Below are 14,228 nucleotides of genomic sequence, written 5' to 3'. Positions count from 1 at the left end.
TCAAAGCAGGATCAATTACATTGTCACAATATTGGCAACATAAAGTGTCTTTAATAAACAAGCCATGAATAATTCTTATTGGTCCCAGGAATCTTTCCTCCCAAAGATAATTCACAAATTCATCTCTCACTGTTTTTGTTCAACATTTTTGCAAACATTTTTGAGCCCCTTATAAGGCAGTACTGTGGGCAGGAGTTATTTATCTGGATTTAATATATAGACTTATGTAGATTTAATTTATATAGAGTCCCACTGATAACTCCCAGAAGGCTAGAATTGGGAGCAGGTTGGAGCTAGGGTGGAGTAATGCAAGTGGCTTCATTGTTGAGCGCATATTGCCCTCTTCTGGCCACATTATGGTACTTCAACCTGTGAACTCGAAGTTAACCTTACCTTTCCTTTTATTTCAAATTATTTTTATATTAATATTAATCAATTTTACTGCATCTGACTGAAGCCCATATGTACAGAAGAATAAAATATTTCACATTAGTGTTGGCATTTCATAATAGCAAAAATAGTCACTAGAGCTACGAGGAAGAAGGACAGGGAGAGAAAAACCAATTCATTGAAATGACTATATTGTCTCACGCTCAAGCATTGATCAGAGTCTGATGTTCAAGTACAATAATTGTGAAGCATTCATCTGTCTTAGTTTTTCCCTTTAGCAGAATGCCACCTTTTCCAAGACATGTGCATTGGTTAGATATAACATGAGCAACACATGTCATAGCCATTGCTTGGAAGAGCCAAGGCTTAGAAGGAAGAAACTTGACCAAGGGATAGTGGATCGAGTCCATGACAGTCATAAAGCTTAATGCTGGACATGGAATGAAGAGATCAAAATAGAACCTAGAGAAGACCTGTGTTGCAGGAAGCCGTGTGTATAAAATGCCATTCATTTGCAACACACACACACACACACACACACACACACACAAGACAGATAAGCATCTTTAAACTGAATTTGGGAATGTGTGAACTTTTTATTCACAAAGCAAATGTAGGGGAGAGAGAGAGAAACCTGTGCACAATGTCAGCGTCCTTATCCATAACTGTTAACATTTCAGTCCTGGAGGAAAATAATTTTAAAGCGAACAGAAAGTCCATTTCCAAGGAACTCCCTAATCAGATTTTGGTAATAGGCTCATAAAAGTGCTCGGAACTTGCAAATACTGACGCCAGGCTCTTTCATTAAACTTTTACAGGGGAAGCTGATACAGAGAGTGATGATGACGATGATGATGATGATTGTAAAAAATCTTCCATGGATGAGGTAGGTAATGAGGGCTCCTTGTTCCAGGGTGGGTCACAGGCTGTCCCAGCCCCTTGAGCTTCTTGAGTCTATTCCATGGTCCCTTTTGCCATCTAGTGGCAAAAAGAGTAAATGCATAACATTTGGTGGGGGGAGGGAGATGTCTTATTTATTTATTTATTTATCTTAAGGCAATTTAACAAATTGCCAAAGGATCCAAATTCTGGGAGATACAGAGTTTGGAGAAATGGGTCACTGGTACCTATTTGTAAATATTCAAGCATCTCAAGTCACATTGTAGTCTCAAAAATGCTAACTGCACTGAAGCTAGATAACTTATCAGAGGCGGGTCAAATGATTTTCTTCTTAAAACTGAGGGAAAAAAACTGATTGTCTTGTGGAGAACTGACCTGTGGCTATACTGCTGTATTACTTCCTTATTAGCACAGATTCTATGGAATTAATCTATAGTAGTCAACACCAGCAAAAGCACCATGAGCTTTTATTAGGTGCCAGGCTCTGAGACCTTTTGCTCATAAATGCAACTCATTTCCTCGTCACAACAACCCCTATATGCCATCAGAACTGATTTCACTCTAATTTTACAAATGGGCAAACTCAAGCAAAGAGCAGCTAAGTCACTTGTCCAAGATTGCACAACATCCAACTAATTGGCCTTGACATTTAAAATCAGATGGTCTGGGTACAGAACATGATCTATTAACCCTAGGCTATCCGACCACTCTTTGTCTAACAGCTACACTGGAACTGAGAGGGAAAAAACAGTCAGAAAAGCAGTTTCTAGGCCACCCCCACCCACTCCCAACGAGTTACCCTTCTATTTTTCTTATTGACAGCTGTTAAGTTCATTCAGTGGCCACCCACAGCATGGCCATACTATACATTCAGTGTCCAGTCTCCTCACCTCAGACATTACATGTACACTCCCTGGTAGGGAAGACAGAAATCAAGTCTCATCCCAAACTTTAGTTTCCTTGCATTATTAAAATGCAGATTCTGACCCAAGGTCATATGTCTTCCATTCCCTCTTACAGGGCCAAGGTTGTGGCTCTCAGATCTCCCTCCAACCCCAACTACACTGCCTCCTACCATCCTTCACTTTTGTCAAGTGACTGACTAAAGACTGAAAAATTCCATTTTGAGTCTGAACTTCTGAGAAATGCCCCCCTATCCAAATTTGTTTTGATCAGTAGCATGCCACCAGTGAGAAATTCTATCCTGTCCAACTTGGCTTTAAGCACCAAATTACTTATAGATATTATATAAAATTACCATAAAGCAATGTGTATAAGATGCCTGTGAAGTACAAGTGAATCTTCCGATAAGTCACGGGTCCCCTCCAAGGTATCTCTTTCCACAGATGCAAATATTTCCAAATCTGACATTCGAATCCTGTCTGATCAGCCTGAATGCTGTGTCTTATCTCCCATCATGCCTTTCTCTTGGCAATCATCCTGTCCAGAGGGGAGAGGGTGATTTTCTCCTCTCTCCAGTCATGAGACCATTTCCCTGGGGAAAGTAACCCCTTAGTGCCACAAGGCTGTCTCTGGACAGGATTTATCTTTCATTCCTGCTTCCAGGGCACCGCTGGGAGTGAGGCCATGGCCACAGAGGAGATGTCTAACCTGGTGAACTATATTCAGCCAGTCAAGTTTGAGTCATTTGAAATTTCAAAAAGTAAGTGTTCTCTGGAAGGAAAGGAGCAAGTAACAATGCTTGATAAGAAATGTACTCATTTCCTTGTTCATGTAACTGTAACCCCTCTGTACAGTATTTTTACCATAAAAACCTTAAAAAAGTTCCTAATGTAGTATAAAGCAAATTGTAAATACAAAGTAAATAGATAAGAGCATGTGACTTTTAATAGAATTATTCTATCCTAGTGAAGTCTTAAATATATGCAGGATCTGAGTATCTTGATTTATATATATATGTATGTATATATGTATACACCTACATGTATATATAAACATATTATATAATGTATTACAAACATAAATGTATATACTTATATATTTATACACCTAAATACAAATATATGTACCTACAACTTCTGATATATTGATATCGTGTATGTATTTAATATATAATACAATCACTCGAGAAAGTATCTCATGATTCTTCTCTGAAGTAGTTAATGAAGTTACAAACTAAACATAGTTATCTTAAACTAGTTATTTTATACTTAGTTATATTAAACTAACATGAAACTGACTGAGAGTTTTGTATTCACTTTTGTGCAACTGGAACATACTGTAATTCATCCATTATGTAACTGATTAGAACAAACACCCATTCCACAGAAGGCAGATAGAAAACTGGATGATCCCAATAACTTGACATCAAACCAATTTGCCCAGATTCCATTTATGCAACTCATTTGAGAGATCATATAACAGATTTCCCATCACATCTCTTCATCCAACTACACATCCATACTGAGTGCAAAAAGTATCGTCTTTCCCGCACATAAAGAACAGAGACTTTTATGAAAGTTCCCCCTCATATCTGCATGAAGTGTAAGATACTAACAGTGGAGCAAATGTTTCCTTACAGTAAGGCCTGTGAAGATGTCCTCACTAAAACTGAAATTTTGCTTAAGTGCAGCAGCCTCTGCAAAAGGGTAGCTTTGTGGATAGACTTCAGCCCAAATCCCTATACAACAGGCTGGCTGATAGTTGCATCATTTGACCAGAGTCTTAACTTAGTGACATTCAGTATCTAATAGCACAGTTCATATGGAACATGTTAGCATTTCTTTTCTTTTTTTTCTTTTTGTCACTCATGGGGCTTGAACCCTGGGCCTGGATGCTGTCCCTGAGCTCTTCAGCTCAAGTCAGGTGCTCTACCAATTGAGCCACAGTACCACCGGTTTTCTGGTGATTACTTGGAGATCAGAATCTCACAGACTTTCTGCCTGGGCTGGCTTTGAACCTTGATCCTCAGATCTCAGCCTCCTGAGTATCTAGGATGACAGGCATGAGCTACTGGTGCCTGGAATTTCATCATTTCTTAACATTGTCATAACTAATACTATGTTGTTCAATAACCTAAAATGGTGACCTTTATATTACTTTAACTTTCATGGGCTATGAAATAAGTTTTCCTAATTCACTAGTTAAAATAGCCTCAACAAAGCCAAGTGTGAGAAGGGACAGATCTGTAGAACCTACAGATGACATCAGCCAGATTTAGAAATGCCTTTCTTCTGGGGTTGTATCCTTGTTATTTGCTTCCTTAGGAAAGTGAGGGTGAGGATATCTTATAAACTATTCATCCTGTGCTCACTTTATTGTCACCAGCAGCCATGTTTAAAATAGTCATGTGAAAGTGGATTTATGATGAACCAAAATAAAAGAACTTGAGAGTACACTGGAGAAGGCAGGAGATGGCTAAAAATGGAATCTGGCATTTAGGCAAGGAATGAGGTTTTGATTTTGAAAGAAAGGAGATTAAAAAGAGAGCAATTTTCAAAGGTCACTTGGTTTTAAAATCTTTGAGCTGTCTAACCTCTGTTGGACTTGCTTCTGAATGCTGGGCACCACTGTTGATGTCCCGTGGGGTTAGAGAGTAGAGTTGTTTGACTGTCCGTCTATCTGAGCTGAAACAGTTTTTTGCCTCCTCTTTCTTTCTCTCTCTCTCTTTCTTCTTTCTTTTCTTTCTCTTTCTTTCTCTCTTTCTCTCTTCCTTCCTTCCTTTCTTTCTTTCTTTCTTTCTTTCTTTCTTCCTTTCTTTCTGTCTTTCTTCCTTTCTGTCTTTATTCCTTTCTGTCTTTCTTCCTTTCTGTCTTTCTTCCTTTCTGTCTTTCTTTTTCTGTCAGTTGTATAGCTTGAACTCAAGGCCTAGGCACTGTCCCTGAGCTTTTGGGCTCAAACCTAGTATATTACCACTGTGACCCACAGCACTACTTCCAGTTTTCTGGTGGTTAATTGGAGGTAAGACTCTCATGGAGTTTCTTGCCTGGGCTGGCTTCAACCCACGTTCCTCAGGTCTCAGCCTCTTGAGTAGCTGGGATTACAGGCCTGAGCCACTAGTACCCATCTCCCCACCTTTTCTTTTCCCTCCCTCCCTCTCTCCTTCCCTCCCTCCCTCCCTCCCTCCTTTCTTTCTTTCTTTCTTTCTTTCTTTCTTTCTTTCTTTCTTTCTCTCTCTCTCTTTCTTTCCTTCCCTCCCTCCCTCCCTCCCTCTGTCCTTCTCTCTCTCTCTCTCTGTCTCTCTCTCTGTCTCTCTCTCTCTCTCTCTCTCTCTCTCTTTTCTGGTCCTGGGGCTTGGACTCAGTGCCTGTGCTCTATCTCTGAGCTTCCTTGTGCTCAAGGCTACTGTTCTACCACTTGTGTCACAGCACCACTTCCTGCTTTTTCTAAGTAGTTTATTGGAGATAAGAGTCTTGCAGGGCTGGGAAGGTGGCTCAGTGGTAGAGCGCTTGCCTTGCATGCCTGAGGCCCTGGGTTCAATTCCTCAGCACCACATAAGCAAAAAGAAAAAAGCTGGAAGTGGTGCTATGGCTCAAGTGGTAGAGCGCTAGCCTTGAGCTGAAGAGCTGAGGGACAGCGCCCAGGCCCAGAGTTCAGGCCCCATGATTGGACCCAAAATAAAATAAAAAAAAAAGAGTCTTGCAGACTTTATTGCCTGAGTTGGCTTTGAACCAGGATCCCCAGATCTTAGCCTCCTGAGTTCCTAGGATTACACACAATGAGCCACCAGCACCCAGCTGCTCCCCTCACTTTTATTGGAGGCTTATATTCTTTTTGTGTGTGGTTTTTTCCTTTCTTTTTAAAGCACTTTTGTAGTTTAAGAATGTTGAGATCAGCAACACATCCCCTTCTCTGTCCTTATTTCCTGATATGAAAATCACACACACACACACACACACACACACACACACACACACACACACACACCCTGCCCAAATCTGGAAAACTCCCAAGGGTCTTTTTACTGTGACTATCTTAATTCTGAGGCCACATTAGCTATTAGGAAAGTAAGAAAAGGTGGCAATGTGCACATGAATAACATACTCAGCACTAGCACAAATGTCCTGTGGTATCATTTGTTAGTATAAGAAACCAATCTGGATGGATTGAGAACAAACGATCTTACAAAATCCATTTTTATTTCCACACTGGGTTCATCTAAAACTCATTCTTACCCCTAAGTTGCACAACCACAAGTTTGTGACACCAATTCATAAATATTAGTCAAGACAATGATCAAGACTTAACTGTTGTCATAGGTGGTAGTCACTGGAAAAAAAGATAGAATATGAAAGTTATGTTTGCATTCAATTTCCTTCAACTTCATTGACTATCACCTACCTCTTTTATGTTATAAAACTATCAGATATATGCTTTTTATAAAGGTATGAGATATAGAAACACAAGGGTTATCATGGTGAATTTTATTTCTCATCTTCTCTTTTTTATTGTTGTTGACCTCAGAAAGAAACAAAAGTTTTGAAATGTCTTCCTTTGTGGAAACCAAAGGGCTGGAACAGCTCACCAAGTCTCCGGTGGAATTTGTCGAGTATCCTTGATTTGACGAATATCTTTGGAAACAGCACCTCTGAAGTCATGTGCTACTCGATTGTTTGTTTGTTTAGTAAGGGGGAAGGTGTATCAATCGGCTCATGTCTACAGTACAAATGTGAGGAATGGTCCCAGGTCTCACACTCAATGCTGAGGAGACCTAGCCTGCCCCATGGGAAGGCCAGCTAGGCTTAGAGTAGAGAAAGCCCAAGAACACAGGATTCTGTTCTCTCATACCATCAAGCTGAGCCCCTTGCTAATTTGCTTAATCATGGTTTTCCTCCAAACAGAAATACTGTTACGATTTCCTGTTTGTATTAGGTATAATATATGTTGAGCCAAGGCTATGTACTTTATGCATATAGAATATATAGATAATGTGTATCTATACCATAATCCTGATCACATGAATGTAATACCCATCCAATTTAAAAAAATTGAATGGCTGGGAAGGTAGCTCCATGGTCCAGTGCTTGCCTTGCATACATGAGGCCCTAGGTTCAATTCCTCAGCATCGTGTAAGTAGAAAAACAAGAAGTGGCACTGTGGCTCAAGTGGTAGAGCGCTAGCCTTGAGTTGAAGAGCTGAGGGACAGCGCCCAGGTCCAGAGTTCAGGCCCCATGACCGGCAAAAAAAAAAGTTGAATGATGATGATAATAATGATCATTATATTTATATATATATATATATGTTGTAAACATATATATGTTGTAAACATATATATATATATGTTGTAAACATATATATATAACAACATCATTGTTCATACAACCTTTTTACTATCATTATTATTCATGAAACAAAACAGAATCAAATGAGCTTTTAATTTTTTTCCATAAAATTAATGCTAACCATATGGAAGTATTCAATTTGATGAAACAAATCCTACAGTAAAAAGCCACCTTTCATCCCCCTTAATTCTCATGATAAACCTGCGATGTACAAATTATTAAATTGACTTTATTAGTAAGAAACCTGCAATACAAAAAGGCAGAATTACTTTATCAAGATCATTAGTAAACACATTTCAGAGTCAAGCCTCGGATCCTAAGCACTTGGCTCAGAGCCTTAGCTGACCTTTATCTAACTTCACAACTGTCAGTCATAGTCAAAGTTCTTAGAATGGAAACTGAACCAAAGCTAAGGCACAATTATAAGCCTCTGTGCTTTATTTATCTCATTATCAATCACATATACTACCAGTCTTGGCAAATACCATTGCCAGTTAAGGAAAAGAGCAAGGAGCAGTATTTCAAGAATGGCAATGCAGCCAAGGGGCTAGTGGTTTATACCTGTAATCCTAGATATGCAGGAGAAAGAGATTTGAGGATCATGATTTGATCCTGCCAGCTTGGGCAGGAAAATCTGTGAGACTCTTATCAACAATTAACCAGCAAAAAGCCAGAAGTGAAGGTGTGGCTCAAGTGGTAGAGTGCTAGCCTTAAGCAAAAAGGCCAGGCAAAAACCTGAGGCTCTGAGTTCAAGCCCCAGTACCAGCTATATATAGCTGAACTCTTAGCTGCTTCTTTGAAAGACAGTGCACACAGTACCGTCTTCTCACATGACTCAATGAGCTTTAGTATCCTTCTGTGTCCATAATTATTAAGCTTATTCCGCTGAATTCCACTCAGCTATTTTTGCTGCCCTTTTACTTTTCACCCACAAGACTCTGTCACGGTGATGATCTGCTTTTATTAGAAGAGCAAACACATTTGTTATTGGTTCAGACAGTCTTTGGCATATTTTATCCATAAATTCCATGTGGATATGTTATGACCATTTCATTTCTGCAATGGAGAAAGACAAGGACTTAAACTAGATATTTTTTATAATTGTATTCACTACTTAACATGATGGTCCAGATATAACAAAATGCAGCTCAGCAGGATATACCCAAAAGGCACCCGCGTGGATTCATCCAACTACATGCCTCAGCTCTTCTGGAATGCTGGCTGTCAGATGGTTGCTCTGAATTTCCAGACAGTGGGTAAGTAGCATCTCCATGCTTCTTTTCATTCTGCTTCCAAATTATATTCCCAGGTGTCCAAAACCCTTTCCTGTGTAAGCAGCCAAGGAAATTCTGTCATATTTGAAGGAAAAATAATCAATTAACAATATAAGTAAATCTCAAGGAAGAAATACCCCTGAATTTTGAACATTGAGCATTTTTTAAATGATTTATAGACAGGTCTTCACTTTTCTAAGCAAAAAAATACTACCTTTAAACTTTTAAAGCTAGTATTAGATTATTTTAGGAAAAAAATGTAAAATTCTTCCACTCAGAGATTTGACATTGTTAACTTTTGTCTTGGTAAGCTGTGCATCATAATTTTGCTTATATATGTATACACATATATGTAAGCTATATACATGATAATAATAACTTGTGAAAAGGAAATACATACTTATAAATGTTTAAATACTATAAAGAAACACGAATCTTAATAGCCATATTTTTTAAACATTTTAAAATTCACTAAAAATAATTTTCTCTCTATATATATTTGAGATTACTTTTTTCAGTATCCAGTGCCCTGAGAATAACAACCTTGCATACAAATGATCAAATTTCTCTCCTAAGATATTTTTTTGAAAAATTTCTGAAACAAAAATAATATTCATGTTAAAATATGTGTAGGGATCTGCTTTCTCTACGTCATGTTCATGTTGGCCTTCTGTATGCAGAATGACTTTTAATATCTTCTGCAGTGCTGGTTTAGTGGTGGTAACTTGTTTTAGTTTCAATTTATTATAGAATGTTGTAATTTGCCCTTTGGACCTTAATGAAAGCTTAGCTGGATGTAGTATTCTTAGTTGACAGTTGTTTGATCTCAGTGCTTGAAAATGCATCATTCCAAGCCCTTCTTGCTTTTTAAGGTTTCTGCTGAGAACACTACCATTATTTAATAGCTTTTTCCTTGCAAGTAACTTATCTTTTCTCTTTAGCAGCCTTAAGTATCCTGTTTATTTTCTGTAAAATAAGTTTTGATCAGTTTTGAAGACTCCTTTCCTCCTTCTTGGATTTTTTTGTATGTTTACTTCCTCTCTGTTTATTCTGCCTTCCTTTTCCTCTCACTTTAATCCCAGAAATTCTGTCTTCTATGCCATCTATTCTGCTGTGGAAACTTTTTACTTTATGTTTTATTTCTCTGCATTCAGTTTGATGACTTTTCAGGATGCTTATCTCTTTATTGAAATACTTTTTTTGAGTCTAGCATTGATTTTCTTAATTAATTGATTTGTTATGTGTACCTTCTTTGATCTTTTTTAACTGTGTTTTCATTGGACTCTTTTGCATTCTCTTGAAATTTGTTTAGCCTTTGGCATTCACCATAAATTCTTCCACTAGTCTTTTATTAACTTCATCACATTCAAAAAATTCCTTGTTTTTATATCAGCAGTTCTTTAAGCCCAGGATGTGAAGTTTCCTCATTTAAACTGCTTTGTTCCTTTATTGTGTGGGTGTTCTTCTCTGGGAGTGATATATTTCCCTGATAGTTCATATTTCTTGTATTTAAGTAATGGGCTTTACCCATTTGAAGAGCTTCTTTGGTAATGACTTTCAGGGTGTCTGAAATCTCCCTGGTAGGTTATTCTCTGTGATCTCTGTTGATTCGATGTGCTTCCCATCTGAGGAGGGACTTCATAGAATAGCATGGATGGGTGGCCGTCCTTCTCCTTTGGATATTGGTTGTGATCTACAGTCCTTCTCCTTGTTCCTGTGAAGCTTGAGAGCCCTTACCTGCCTTAAATGCTTGTAATCATCTTAGGCCATAGGTTAGCATTCTAGAGCTGGGGTGAGATATTAGAAATGCCTCATAGCCCTTCTCCCTGCCAAATGGAGCCTGAGAGGAAGTCACTCACCCAACATAGATGGCTTTGGACTGCCATGACACTCCTGTGGCTCTTTCCCCTGCTTCCTTCTCCCTGATCCTGCAGAGTTTGGGAATAAGGCACGCACCCTCCACAACTGGTTGCACACCTCAGGGTCCTAGAGAAACAAAAATAAGCCAAGCCCCAAACCAGCAGATAAAAAAAGTCATAAAGATTAGATCAGAAATAAACGAGAAACTGAAAGAACTATATTGAGAATCAACTAAATTAAAATTGGCTCTTTGAAATAAATAAAAATAAACCAATTTATAATCTCTTAGCAAATCTGACCAAAAGAAGAAACCACCAAAATAAATAAAACAGTGATCAAATCACAATAAACAAGAGTAAAATTCAGAATATTATAAGGGAATACTTGGCAAATCGTTATGCCAACAAGCTGGAAAACTCTGTATAAGTAGAGGTGTTCTTTTTTTTTGTCATGGGGCTTGAACTCTGGGCCTGTGCGCTGTCCCTCAGCTTTTCAGCTCAAGGCGAGAGCTCTACCACTTGAGTCACAGTGCCACTTCCCTCTGTATAATTAGATATTAGTTACAAGTGACCATAGAAGTGAAAATTCCAAGAAGCAAATATTTCCCTATAATACAAATATGCAAATAATTGTAGTATCTTCTGTGAGAAAGGTATATAGGAATCAACCCTTAAAAATATGGCTGATGGGCTGGGGAGGTGGCTCAGTGGTAGAGTGCTTGCCTTGCATGCACGAGGCCCTGGGTTCAATTCCTCAGCAGCATATAAGCAGAAAAAGCCAGAAGTGGTGCTGTGGCTCGAGTGGTAGAGCATTAGCCTTGAGCTGAGGAGCTCAGGGACAGCACTCAGGCCCAGAGTTCAGGCCCCCCTACCAACATACATACATACATAAAATATGGCTGAGAGGAGTATAAATTAAAGTTTTTGGAGGGCATTATAGCAAGATTTGTCCAAAATAAAATTAAGCTTGTGCAATGTGCACATGTTTTTGAACCAGAAATCTCATTGATGTGTCCTCAAAGCATTCACTACAATGGCAAGTCTGTAATGGTGAAGAATTGGAAGCATCAATGTGCACAATGATAGAGCTGGCTAAACACATTGAATCAAATATTTTATTCAAAGGAATTTTAAATAGCTGTTAACATTAAAGGAGAAATACATCACTCTAAGTGGCATGCAACCATGCACTTGAAGTGGAAAAAACAATTACAAAGTGTGGTCTGTTTGAAGTGTTTCTCTGGATTTGGGGATTACAGATAACTTTTTCTGTTTAATTTTATGTTTTGTACATTCTTACAACAAATAACGATTTCCTTTGTGTAGAGGTATATTCACAAAAATGATGTATAAGCCAATCTCAATTCGCAGCCTTAGTTTTGCCCCAATTATGACTGAACTCACAGTGTTGTCTGTGCTTTTGACATCTAGACCTGGCTATGCAGATAAACATGGGCATGTATGAGTACAATGGGAAGAGTGGCTACAGACTGAAGCCGGAATTCATGAGGAGACCAGACAAGCACTTTGACCCATTCACAGAAGGCATCGTAGATGGGATAGTGGCCAACACGTTGTCAGTCAAAGTACGTACCTGTCACACACTGGTCCAGAACAGAAATCTTTACTACTAATTTATTTTTATGCAAAGAAATAGCTTAGGCATTAAAATATCTTGGTAGCTGATGAAGGTGCTACTTCTCTCTTACGGTTTTTCCTTTAACTGTATTTTTTGTCCTTTTTTTGGTACTGGGGATCAAACCCAGGATGGTTTTTCCTTTAAAGAATCAAATTCACACCAAAAATGTTCACAGGTCATGAATTAAGCATTAGTATCTCATGTTTGTAATTCTAGCTACTCAGAAGGTTGATATCCAGAAGATCAAGGTTCAAAGACAAACCAGGTAGAGCAGTCCACAAGACTGCTTTTACCAAAAAAGCTGGCTAAAGGGCAGGCTGGAGGTGTGATCCAAGTGGTAGAACATCAGCTGCTAGCAAAATGTCAAGCAAGTATTTGAGTTCAAATTCTAGTACCAACAAAAAAAGAGGAAGGAAGGAAGGAAGGAAGGGAGAGAAAAAGAGGAAAGAAAGAAAGTGGGAGGGAGGGAGAAAGAGAAAGAGAAAAAGAGAGACAAAGAAAAAAAACAAGAAGGAAGGAAGGAAGGAAGATTGTTCATAAGCCACATTCACGACATAAAGAGACTAAGCCTCATTCTTAATATAATGTTTAAAAATGGATTGTAAATAAATTAAATAAATTCCGTGAGACCCACCAAGCCCAGTCTTTTCTCTTAATGAAACACACGTGACAGCTGGCTGCCCGTAATAAAGTTCGTCTGGTCTCTTTCCCCCACCAGTTGCTTTTAGTTCTAAGCAAAATTATAGAAAAGAACATCTTTATTAAATATGAAACAAAAGCTTTCAAGTAATACCATGAATAGTCACAGACTATTATGAATAGTCACCCAAGTTTTCAGGGATTTAAATTTTCATTATCAATAATCTTCAAGCGTTGCTTTATTAAATATATATCTGAACCTAAACTTTCATTCCCAAAGATTTTCTTCAGTCCTTGAAATAGATATTATAGCACATACATTTCTTTACCTGTCAGGAAAGCTTTTTAAAAAATCATTATCTTTAAATAGTTGTAGAAAGAGGTTTCCATTCAGCCTTTCAGTTTATGGAGATAATGCATCTTGATCAATGTTGTGCTCACACCTGTAATCCTAGTTACACAGGAGGCTGCGATCTGAGGATGACGGTTCAAAACCAGCCCAGGCAGGAAAGTCTGTGAGACTTTTATCTCCAATTAACCACCAGAAAACTGGAAGTGGTACTGTGGCTCATGTGTAGAGTGCTTGTCTTGAGCTGAAGAGCTCAGGGACAGTGCCTGGCCCCAGAGTTCAAGTCCCACAACCAACAGAAAAAAAAAGGAAAGAAATGAAAGAACTTGCACATGGATTCTATAAGCACTTGGTGATTGAAGCTATTATTCATTTAGTGCTTTAAAGACTCATTTGTTCTATGTTTAACTATGCAACTGAGAAAGCCCTTTATTGGAACATGAGGCACAAGTTTCAACAAAGAATTTAACAAATTAACAACTGCTTTAAGCAAAGCTTTTGGAAAGAAATGAACTATGTAAAAAAAAAAAAGTCTGTGTGCCAACATCATTAATTTCTATCTGGCCTTAGCAGTTGAGTTCCTTCTGTCCCAAAACTTGCATCATTTTATATCAAAGATTTAAAAATAAAAATTTAATAAAGCATCCTACAATTTCATCTTGCAAAGTTATTTCAGACTTCATATGTAGAGTGAAGTTGGCAGGCTTGTAGCTTCAATAATTATATTTATTTTAGGAAGTATTTTTCCAGCCAAGGATGGTTAATTCTTGTCAACTGTGATTCAACAAACACTCCTACCCATCCTATGATTGGTAGAATGCTATTTAAAGAGCAATTGTTATAGGTGGGTCATATTAATGATATGTTTGCTCTTCTTTAATAACTTCATCTTGTTTCATAGATGTTTTTAAATAGGTATATTCATTTTGTCTTGAA

At 38.1% G+C, this 14,228-nt stretch overlaps 1 protein-coding gene across 2 annotated transcripts in view; it reads left to right on the top strand.

Moving 5' to 3' along the window:
* Plcb1 (phospholipase C, beta 1 (phosphoinositide-specific)) overlaps positions 1-14,228 on the top strand; it is a 614,138-nt gene that overhangs the window by 482,910 nt on the left and 117,000 nt on the right. For both annotated transcript variants that reach the window (XM_013011003.1, XM_013011004.1), the window contains exons 15-19: positions 1,209-1,276; positions 2,857-2,953; positions 6,715-6,799; positions 8,664-8,788; positions 12,097-12,251. In XM_013011003.1, coding sequence (XP_012866457.1) covers positions 1,209-1,276; positions 2,857-2,953; positions 6,715-6,799; positions 8,664-8,788; positions 12,097-12,251 — 530 coding nt within the window. The remainder of the gene's footprint in view (positions 1-1,208; positions 1,277-2,856; positions 2,954-6,714; positions 6,800-8,663; positions 8,789-12,096; positions 12,252-14,228) is intronic.

This window comes from Dipodomys ordii, unplaced genomic scaffold, assembly GCF_000151885.1.
Source record: "Dipodomys ordii isolate 6190 unplaced genomic scaffold, Dord_2.0 Scaffold13, whole genome shotgun sequence".
NCBI classification, from domain to species: Eukaryota; Metazoa; Chordata; class Mammalia; order Rodentia; family Heteromyidae; genus Dipodomys; species Dipodomys ordii.
This window is presented reverse-complemented; position numbering and strand designations above follow the sequence as displayed.